Here is an 11,839-nt window from a genome sequence, read left to right as displayed (position 1 = left end):
GGATTCCCACAGACGGCGCCAATGTACGAGATGTCTCTGGTACGGTTTGAAGGGTGGATCGGGAACCCGCGGACAGAGCTGGAGCCGGATCGCTTGACTTGGAGCAATGGGGGTGGTACCTGCAAAGACACTCCGACGCTCAAGTCAGAACGGATCTAAGAGGTAGAGAGTGTGAGGAATGAATGGATACCTGGGGGGACCTGGGTCCTCTTATTTATAGGTGAATATCTTATCTTATCTTATTTGGTTAAGATAAGAGAGAGATATTTGGGTTAGAGGTTTTGAAGGGCCGGTGTTTGGGCCTTTGTGTGGAAGCGGGTTATCCCCGGGTAACCGGGTATGCGGGATCCGTGGGTTGGATCCGTAACAGTTGCCCCCGCAGCGGGAGAGCGGGCGAGGTCGGTCTGCCGCTGAGATGTTTGTCATGGGCTCGATTTTCTCGGGTGCCCGTCTGGTTTCTTGGAGATGAGGTCGGTGCCTTGGTCTCCGTGTTTGTGGAGGATTCGTCTGACCATTTAGGTCTGACGTGACTCTTCCGTCTCTGTGTCATTTTTGTCAGGATGGACATAAGATATACTAATTTAGTGTCTCTGGACACAATGTCTCTATCCATGTCTCATTTGTCAAATATAATTTTGTCTTTGTGTTTCTGTATTCTTGTCTTTATAAACAAACGCAGCCTTAAGGAGTTGATAACCACTTGTCAATTTGTTAGCCAATATGGGTTTTTATTGTGAGGAGTGCTAGGAGACCAATAAATTTTGTGATTTGTAACCATTAATTAATCATCATTGGCGTTTTTAATGGTGGGAGATTTCATCCAATTGTGTGGGATTACTTACTTTTCTTTTGTTGGTTAAGTGTGGGCTAGATTTTAACAAAAGTGCTGGCGCCTAAACTTTCTCTTTTATTATTGTTTTGCTATCTTATTTTTATTTTAACTAGTGTATCTTCCCGTACACTGTACGGGATAATTAATAAAAATGTATAATTTTTTTATTAAAATAGATTAAACAAAAAATATATAATAATTATTACTATAAATATTTTACAAAATTATAATTAAAATTAAAGTTTAATTATTTTTAATATTAAAATATTAAAAATAATTAATATTTATTTTAACTAGTTTGAATTGGTTGAATGGTTATCTCACTTGTCTACCTAAGTAAGTATTAAAGTTTTGAATCCTGTCTTGTGTATATGTAACCACTAAAAAGTAAAAACAGTTTTTCTGATCGTGCTTGTGCTATTTATGGGCCTTGATTGTGTAGGAATTTTCGGCCAAGAAGTTGAGAATGATTTGGGTCACCCAATATCCAAAAACGTCAAAACAATTTTAATAATGGTATTACTATTTAGTGTGTTGATCCATGAACCATGACCAAAACTCCAAAAGTCAATAAAAAAGTGCCAATAAGCTTTAGTTCACATGGTATATCTCTCTTTTTTCACCTCAAAGGTCGCAGGTAATAAAAAAACATTACTGCAAAATAACATTACTCTTACTCCTTATACCAAAAAAAAAAAAATATTATACATCTAAATTTTTTATGAATCAAATCTATTCTAATTAAATGATAAAATTTAAAATAATATTAATTATAAATAATTTTTATTATGTTAAATAAATTTAATTAAACTTAATTAACAAAAAATTTAAATATATAACATTATTAAAAAAAAACCTACTCTTACTCCTACTGAAAAATGGCATGCGTAATATTAGCATTCAAACATCCGATAAGAGATTAAAAAAATAAAAAAAGAAAAAGAAAAGAAAACAGCCAATAAGTGAGAGTCCTTAGCTATGAAGGCTGAAAAGCTAATATCAAAAGCCTAGTAGAGGAGGTTCATATTATTTGTAAACTAAAATTAGATAATTAATTATTTTTATATATTAAATTGCGAGCTTTTATTTTTTACTCATCCAAACTTAAAATAGATACTAACACTGGATAATTAAGTGAGAGTCAAAATTATTTGTTTGGATAGTAATTTTTTCTTAAAGAATGAAAATAATATTAATATATGTAAATATATAAATAGAATGTAAATAAATAAAAAAATAAAAAAATATTTTTTTATAAACAAATTAATTATATAAAATAAAATATAATTGATAATAAGACATAGTATTTATATGACATAGTTGTTGAAATAATAAATAAAAATGAGATTACTTTATTGTAAAAATATGATTTATTTAAGCTAATATATATATATGGGGTATCATATATGATTGAAGTTATAACTCAAAAAATACTCTTGTTAAGTATTAGGGAGCTACTCACGTAAAGATGTTTAAAACATTTTTTTTAAAGATATTTTTTTAATAATTAATATGCAATCTATATAATCAATCAAATTGTATTATTTTTATCAAAATTAGATGAAATAAATCGGTTTGACCAAAAAATCGATAAACCAAATCTTGAACCGATTTAAATTAACATTTTTTAATAAAAATAACTATAAAATCCTGATTATAGAAAACGACTTAAAATATTTCTACTATATATTTTAAAATTCTAAATTCTAATATTTCTCTTTTCTCTATGCTATTATAGAATTAGAATTTAAAATTTTTAAAATTAATATATAATAAGAATATTTTACTCATTTTTTATAATAAGAGTATTATAGTCATTTTTTATAAAAAAAATAATAATTTAGATCAGTTCAAAATTTGATTTATTGATTTTTCGGTCAAATTAATTTGTTTGTGACAAAAATAACACAATTTAGTCGATTATATAAATTAAATTTTAATTATTAAAAAGCGTTTAAAAAAATGTATTGCGCCACGTGGTCATGTTATTGAACCAGTCATGTAATTGAAGCTAGTGAAAGTGAGAAGTGCGTAGGGTTGACACAACACGAGTGAAAAAGTAAAGAGAAGAAACACACCCTGTTTCGGAACCAAACAACGCTGCACCCTATCATCGCATCACCATCACCCTAGGGTTTCGGAAGAACCGATCACCGAACGAGAAGAATCTCCCTGTTACCGAAATGGCCATGGCTGCTCTCCGTCGTGAAGGGAGGCGATTCGCCACCCCACTCCTCTCTTCTCCTATCCGCTCCTCTCTCATCTCTCACTCTCAGTCAGTTCCACAATTTCCATTCTACTTTTCTTGTTAGGGATTCGAAGAAATTAACCTTAGCCTAGAGAAATTTTTGATCTGAGAAATATTTCTCGTTTTCCGCTGTAACGAAAACAAATCATGATCTAGCATCATTTTTTTTATTTTTCTTTTTTATGCTGAGCATTCTGTTTTTTGAATCTGAAGATCTGAAATTTACATATTTATATATGCAATGTGATGGTAGATGTTATATGTTCGCTAAAGCACATGATTTTACGTTATTAACAGAGAACAAGCTCCCAATGGAGTGCGCTCTATTTCGACTCAAGTTGGTAAGGATCAATATCTAATGATGTTTTGATGTTTTTTATTGGTTTTGTTCCGTGGTAGAAGTTTTTATTCTTAATAAAATTATTCACTAGCATTTTTTTGGTGTTTGTGTAATTGAATGGTGCAGTGAGAAACAGGATGAAGAGTGTTAAGAATATCCAGAAGATCACAAAGGCAATGAAGATGGTTGCAGCCTCTAAGCTTAGAGCTATTCAAACCAGAGCCGAAAACTCCCGTGGTCTCTGGCAACCATTCACTGCCCTTCTGGGTGACTCTCCCAGTATGTAGTGCACTCTTTTTATCTTTTTGGCCTTCTTTTAACAGTTTAAGAATGGTGATTGATGTTCGATTATTAGTTTATTACATATTCTGATTTTTTCCATATACCTATTCTTGTAGTGATTTTGCAATAGTTTTATGACATGGGTTAGCTCTCACACACACACATCTGTTTTTTTAATTAGATTGAGTTTCTGATGAATTTGAAATGGTGTTTAGGTGTTAATGTCAAGAAGAGTGTTATTGTTACCATTTCTTCAGACAAAGGTCTTTGTGGTGGTATCAATTCCACATCTGTCAAGATAAGCAGGATTTTGCACAAATTGAGCTCTGGTACTTATTCCACTTCATATCTTCTTGGGTTAATTACTATTTATGTTTGTCAGAATTGTGTTCACTTATTAAAATGAAACGGTTGAAACTGTAATTTTGTTATATTCAATGATTTTATAATAGAAAATGTTCGGATGATGATGATCCTCTTTCAGTGGCCAGAGCATGTTTGTTGGATGTTTGCAGCCCTGAATACCCATTCTAGGTCTTAGAATTGTTTTTTTTTTTTTTTCGTCTCTTTTTTTAGCATCTTGTTTGGTTTCATTGCTAGCTATCGCTAAAATGGATTGTAGCAATCCAAAATCAATTCCAGATTTTCAGTAGAAGTGATGATCACTTCTAGGTTTCACTCAATGTTGTCAAAATCACTTCTCAGATTGAACTACCAAACATAAATTACTCCTCATGTCAATTCTAACTGAAATATGAAAGTCAAATGCTGCAGAAGTTGGGGTTTTGAGAGTAAATATCGAGTACTTGTTTAATCAGAAAGAAACAGGGAATATGAGATCCTTGTATTTCATTGGCATGCTTGTCTGGGTGGTGGTGTCCAACATAGAAAATTAACATATGATATACTCATACTACTCATTCAGTAGTACAATTGAATGTTACGTGCATATTGACTAAAATCTTGTAACAAATGACAGTTAGTATTGAAAAATTTTAAAACAAGTAATAATTAAAGTCCTATAGAACTGGTGATATTCAAATATTTTATGTGAATATAATATTTTCGTGGATTCCTTTTATCGGAAAAAAATTACGTGGATTTGCATTGAGGACTAATAATTTTTCTCCTTTATACACTTTTTTTTAAAAATATCCTGTCTTAAATTACAGCAGTGTTTTGTGTATTCCGGTTTATTCTAGTCTCTCTCTCTCGCTTTCCTTTTTCTCTATTTTTGGCTATTGATTATTATACATCCTTACTTCTATAGGGCCTGAGAAAGAGACAAAGTATGTCATATTGGGTGAGAAGGCTAAGGCTCAATTGATACGTGATTCCAAGAATGACATTAGTCTCAGCATAACTGAGCTGCAGAAGAACCCCCTGAACTATTCTCAGGTTATTTATTCTGTCTCTTAACTGCTCCATGGTTTAATTTTCTTCCCGTATAACTTCTGATTTAAAGTTCTTGTGTTTGTGTTAATTTTTGCATTTAACTTCTTATATTTTGGTCTTGTGACTTTTAATTACAGTGGAAAATGATAGGGATCAATAGTTTAATAATTAAGGAAAAGTGAATTCAGCAACTGAGACGGATATTTGTAACAGAGAATATTCTGCAAATTAAAAGTTAGTAGTGTGTTTTTTACATTTTAATGTTGAAATCTTTTGTTTACCCCTTTAAAAAAATAATTAAGCACTCGTGGCTTGTTGAAATTGTGAATTTAGTCTACATGGAATCACTGAAAATTTTAGCCGTTGATGGAGCATATTGGCATTGTTTGATATAGTATATAGCCAGCCCTGCTTAGTAGAGTAATACTTGATGTTGAAGGTGGAAACTTCATGTTGACTTTGATTATGGTGAATCAAAATTGTTGATTGATGACTCTTTCCTGACTTTTTCATTCTTTGGAATTGTTATGTTTTCAGGTTTCAGTCTTGGCAGATGACATCCTAAAGAATGTGGAGTTTGATGCCTTAAGGATTGTGTTCAACAAGTTCCATTCAGTTGTCCAATTTATGCCAACTGTGTCAACTGTGCTCTCTCCTGAGGTACTACTTATCCAGCATTATGTTGTCTAGGGTATCCAAGTTGTCACTGCAGTGGACCTTTGCCCTTTACATGTTATGCAGCAAGACTTGAAGGGACTTGAATATGTTTTGCAGTTTGAGTTTAATTGCATACCATCTGCTAATTCTAGTATTGTTAATGATTTCAATTTCCTGTAGATTGTGGAGAGAGAGGCTGAAGCTGGGGGAAAGCTTGGGGAGCTAGACTCTTATGAAATTGAAGGTGCCGAGACAAAAGGAGAAGTTCTTCAGAATCTGGCTGAGTTCCAGTTTTCTTGTGTGAGTGTAGATTTCGCTTAATGTTTATGGTTTCTTTTGTCAAACTGTTCAATTCAAATTGATAGTTTTGGGCAATCCATAAAATCTTTTACCAGTTAATTTAATGTCTTTCTGTCACACTGTACTTACGATTTTGTATTTTATACCCACTTTTGCTACAGATATTGTTCAATGGGGTGTTGGAGAATGCTTGCAGTGAACAAGGAGCAAGAATGTCTGCCATGGACAGCTCTAGCAGGAACGCCGGAGATATGCTCGACCGACTCACTCTCACCTACAACAGGTCACTACTTTCTCTCTCTTGTATTTGGTTGTGGCACGCGTACAATGACTCGCTTGTTCTGGTGTGTATTTTGCATTTGAAGTTGTAGAATGCTGATTTTGTTCATTTTTCTGGCAGAACTCGTCAAGCATCAATCACCACTGAATTGATTGAGATTATATCTGGAGCTTCAGCACTGGAAGGTTAATTGCACAGTTCATTTTGTAGTATATTCAACAATGACGAAATTAAGTTGTTCTTTCGAAATTGCCGGTGAGACAGTTTTTTCCTCCGTAGTTTTCTTTCTTGTGTAATAATTATTCCAATGCGAAGCCCATTTTTGGGGATTTCATGGTTTGTCAGACATTTCTGGAATTGTGTTTTTTGGAACATGTCTGTTAAACAACCCAAGTGACTCATAAGATTTTCAATTTTAATAATGGTGGGTCTTTTTTTTTCCCTCTCTTATTATTATTATTATTATTATTATTATTATTATTTGTCACTCTAATGTTTGGTCTCATTTTAATTTAAATTTAATTAAAATGATTTGAAATAATTAAAAATAATTTAAGTCTACATATCATATTTAACTAAAATATAAATATAAAATAAAAAATTAATGTCTATATATCATATTTAAAAGATATTACACACGGATGAAAATAGACTTTAAAATATTATCTAATTAAGTATAACAATAAAAAAAAATACATTACATAAATAAAGTAATAAGAAAGACACAGTAATATTAGCCAATGAGTTATAGTTTAAATGACCTAGTCTTTTTATACTTATTTAGAGGTCGCAGGTTTGAGTCTCATTTCTAACTTTGAAAGAAAAAAAAAAGACACTGTAATAATAAACTCTGCCGTTGATGCTTTTGTCGGTAATGAAATTCGACATTTCTTTGAATGAATTTCTTAGGAGCAAAGGGAGTTTAGTATAGTTACTAGCACGGTATATTGATGCAAGCTCTCATTATTTTTCCAAGTTTTCCCAAAATCGTGATGGGCTGATTGTGAAATGAGTTTGTAACACTCTAAATGCTCGTTCTACATGCTTTTGTTATCCTTCTTGATATTATGTAGATAACTTTCGTTTATTTCGTTGTGGTTGGGATTTTATTTTAACAAACATTGTCCATTTAAGATACATCTCATTTGATAAATAATCTCATATTGTACAAGTTATCATTTATAGTGTAGTTTATTATCTTTGAAGTGCGACCTTGTAAAACATCGTCAAACACTAGTGAACAAAACTGTATTTCTTCGTTTCAGTGGCTTCAAAGAGTTGGTGGGCTAACTCCATTACATTATTTTCATTTGAACCACTCCTTATTCTTCATGATGCTTGATCATGACAACTACCAAATCTTTGTGCCCCAGCATTAATCCTATGCCATCATAGTTTCATTGCAATGCTCTTCTCTTGATCAAGTTAGGATTACTTTTATCACAATACTCATGAATTCTTTGTGATGCTTGATCATTCATTAAGATATTTAACCATGTACTTACGAGTAGTTTATTCTCTTCCTATTGACAATGACCACTGTCTTGGCATTTATATTTAACATGGTTGTTGTTGAGATCAATAACCTCTAAGCCTTCGTTGTTAGAAAATTCCAAATGTTGTGTATGTGTCAATTCAACTGGCGTCTGGATTGATGGATCAAATGAACTCTCAACACTTTGAGTTTGAAATGGATTAGAGGGTGTATTCCTATTTTTCCAACTATTGGATTAAATAGGGCAGAAAATGAAAATGGAAGTGATCCTGAACTTTGATTATTTGAGAAAAATAGAACTTGCAAATTGGATGGGACTTGAAATTGAGAAGAAAAATGAGTATTTGAATTTTGGCTCATTGGATTTGAAAAATATTGCAATAGAAAACTTAGAATTTTGCGGATGTGAAGATTGAGAAATTTGTGCATTTGGATTGGAAGAAAAATCGTAACTTTGTAAATAATTGAAAAAAGAACTTACATTAAATTGATTTAGATTCAATTTTCTACTAAATTGATAAGAAGATAATAAAAAAAATAGGGTAATAAAATATAGGAGTACAACTGAGTACATCTAAGTTATTTGAGTATTGGTTTGATCTGAAGATTATTGGAAGACGGTTCTCTTAATACAAGAGGGTAGAATATTATGTTGACGTGGTAAAGAAGTTTGACCGAGTTTATATAAATAGTGGTTGGTTATCTATCTTTTCAGAGGCCTATGCAAAAAATTTAAATGGACTTCACTTTGATCATTGTCTTATACTGATGCGTTGTAAAGGTCGTTCTTATCTTAAAGGGAATTGACCTTTCCCATTTGTTACTGCTTGGGTTACTCATCTCGGGTACAGGGATATTATGAACCAGTATTGGTGGTCTGGTAATAGAGAAATTCATAGCAAGCTTTCAGAAGTGTAGAAGAATTTTTTAGAGTTTAATTGGAAGGTGTTCGATAACATTTTTGTTAGGAAATGTGAATTACAACACCAAATTAGTTATTTGCAGAAGCATTTGGAAGTGGTGGATAATATTTATTTGCATCACAAAGAGTAGCAATTGATTGATGACTATAATAATACTCAAGTGCAAGAAGAGCTCATATGGTTCTAAAAGTTCAGAGAGCAGTGGGTAAGGTTCGGAGATAGAAATACAATATTCTTTCATGTTCAAACTCTTGTGCGAAGGAAGCATAATAAGATTTATGGTCTTTTCCTCAAGGATGGGGTGTGGGAGACTGATCCGAAAGTTCTGAGTCGTGAAGTAGAGTCTTTCTACAAAAGCTTATTTTTTCGTTTAGATGATGTTGATTTGGGTTGTCTTGATAATGTGGCTCTTCCTTCTCTGTATGAGAAAGCTTGCGATGATCTTACACCGCCAGTTACTTTGGAAGAAGTAAGAACAACTATTTTTCACATGAATTCTTTTCAAGCTTCGGGTCATGATGAGTTTCAAGCTTTCTTCTTCAAGGAATATTGGGAGATCATTGGTCCTGATGTTTGGAATTTGGTTAAGTAGAAGCTCTCCGATGTTGCTCTTGATCCGAGGATGACGAAGACTTAACTGGTTCTTATTCCGAAGGTTGAAACGCCGGTATCTATGAAGGACTTCAGGCCGATTAGTCTTTGCAACGTGGTTTACAAGATCATCACGAAGGTCTTTATTAATAGACTTCGTCCTCATCTTGCGGAGATTATTGGCCCGCTTCAAGGAGGGTTTATTCTGGGACAAGGAGCTCCTGACAACATCATTATTGTGCAAGAGATTCTTCACTTTATGAAGAAGACTAGATCCAAGAAAGGCACCTTGACTTTTAAGATTGATCTGGAGAAAGCTTATGACAGAGTTGACTGATTTTTGGCCCATACTCTTCTGAACTTTGGTTTTTCTAGCTCTACAATTAATTTGATTATGAATTGTGTCATTACTTCCTCCTTGTCTATAATTTTGGAATGAGAATCATCCGAATGGCTTTACTCCTAACCGAGGTTTTAGGCAAGGAGACCTTATGTCATCCTATCTTTTTGTATTGTGTATGGAGAGATTGACATACTTTATTACTTATTAGTCATTATGTTGATCTAGGCTTGTGGGAATCGGTTACTATTTTTAGAGGGGGACCAAAAATATCCCACATAATGTTTGTGGATAAATTTGCTTTTATTTTGTAAAGTTACGAAGAGACAAAAGTAAAATGTGATGGTTTTGTAGAATTTTTGCAAAGAATTTGGGATGAAGATTAATGTGAAGAAATCTAAAGTGCTTTGCTCCAAGAACGTCTCTGTGATAAGGAAAGAGATCTTCAATGGGTTGTCCTCTATCAAATTTGTCTTGGACTTAAGCAAGTATCTTGGGGTTACTCTTAGCCATTCTAGGGTGATCCGTTTAATTTTCAATAGTTTTCTGGATTAGATTCAAGATAGACTAGCAAACTGGAAAGAGAATTTGCTCAACCGGATAGGTAGAATCTACTTAGTCAATTCCATTGTAGCTGCTATTCTCATGTACCAAATGCAGTCTTTCTTTTTTCTAAAGGGATCATCAGTAAACTGGAGTCTATGATGGGTTTTTGGAAAGCACAGGATGATAGAAGAGGATTGAATCTCGTTAGTTGGAAAGTGTTGGTTACTCCAAAAAAATATGGAGGTTTTAGGATTAGAGATCCTTATTGTGCGATATTACTCTACTTGGAAAGCTAGTTTTGACTTTTTTTCCATCAGTCAAATAAGTTATGGGTCCAATTGTTGGATGTCAAATACCGATCATCTCAAGATGACTATTTTGGTTGTCCTAGAAACAAGGGCTCTCACATTTGAAAAAGTCTTTCTAAGGCTTGGAGAGTGTTAAAGGGTAGGTTTGCTTGGTGTATTGAGGATTTGAACTAGAATTTTTGGTTTTCTAGTTGGAGGAGTGAAGGACAGTTATATAATGAGATGGATTATGTTCACATTTCTAGTTTGAACTTCCGAATACAGGATATCTGGTCAGTTGGTAGGTGATATTTGGAGACTCTTTATTCTCCTATATCTCAGAATCTGAAAGGTAACATTCTTTCTTATAATCCATATATGCAAACGAGTTCGGAAGTAGATTGGTATTGGTTTGGGACTGCATCCAAAGTCTATGACTCATACAATGGTTATTTATGATTGTGTAAGCAGGTTTTTGGTTGGGAGGAGCGGCAAAATTGGCTTTAAATTTGGCGCCAGTTTATTTCGAAAAATCACAAGTTTTTTGCTTGACTGTGTCTTAGAGAGATTCTTCCTACTGCAAGTTTTTGCTTCAGAAGAAGGATGCCATCACTGGATAGATGTCCAAGATGTCTTTCTAGTCAAGAATCAGTTTTACATTGTATTCATGATTGTCTGAAAGCTGAGCTTGTATGACATAGGTTGGATATTTATTATCATCGTCTGGATTTGAAGAACTAGTTCTTGTATCATATAGTAGAGAGCATCTATTCAGGTTCTTTTCGGAACTTTGGTGGATATGAAGAGTAAGGAATAATGACATTTTTAATCCTCATGAGACTTGGCCTCCGAAAAAAGTGATTTGTCTGGCTTTAACTTCAGAAAAAGGAGCTTAGGAGTGTTTTTGAATTACAACGCATGTCCTTCCCTGCTATTCTATATAGTTTTTTAAATCCTACATCTATAGGTACTTTCAAGATTAGTTGTGATGTTAGTTATCCTATTTCTGGTAATAGTGTTGGTTTTGCTTGCATTATTAGAGATTGTAATGCGTGTTGGCAAAAAGGGTATTTAGGAATGAGTGAGAGTAATAATATTCTTCAAGGAGAATTGTTTGCTATTTAGAGAGGTTATCTCTTAGCCTGGAATGTGGATCAATGAGATGTTATTAGTGAGACGGATTGTGTGGAGGTATTTAATCTTATTACTAATCATCAAGAGAGTTTTAGGTTTATTGATCCATTGATGCTCAAAATAAAAGATATCATGCATTGGAATTGACGTGTTAATTTTCGCTTGATTATGAGAGATGCAAATACGGTG

The 11,839-nt window shown here is 33.2% G+C and overlaps 1 protein-coding gene across 1 annotated transcript; it reads left to right on the top strand.

The window, feature by feature from the left end:
- The first annotated feature begins 2,856 nt into the window (after nucleotides 1-2,856).
- Nucleotides 2,857-6,772, top strand: ATP3 (gamma subunit of Mt ATP synthase). The gene is made up of 9 exons (XM_016325708.3): nucleotides 2,857-3,107; nucleotides 3,378-3,421; nucleotides 3,547-3,699; nucleotides 3,918-4,031; nucleotides 4,973-5,100; nucleotides 5,635-5,757; nucleotides 5,935-6,054; nucleotides 6,216-6,337; nucleotides 6,455-6,772. The coding sequence occupies exons 1-9, from the start codon at nucleotides 3,016-3,018 to the stop codon at nucleotides 6,522-6,524; spliced, it is 966 nt and encodes a 321-aa protein (XP_016181194.1). The 5' UTR covers nucleotides 2,857-3,015; the 3' UTR covers nucleotides 6,525-6,772.
- Nucleotides 6,773-11,839: the final 5,067 nt, after the last annotated feature.

Source organism: Arachis ipaensis, chromosome B10 (genome assembly GCF_059453495.1).
Source record: "Arachis ipaensis isolate K30076 ecotype BB chromosome B10, ASM5945349v1, whole genome shotgun sequence".
Lineage (NCBI taxonomy): Eukaryota > Viridiplantae > Streptophyta > Magnoliopsida > Fabales > Fabaceae > Arachis > Arachis ipaensis.
The sequence above is the reverse complement of the archived record's forward strand: the minus strand, read 5'-3'. Positions and strand labels throughout refer to the sequence as shown.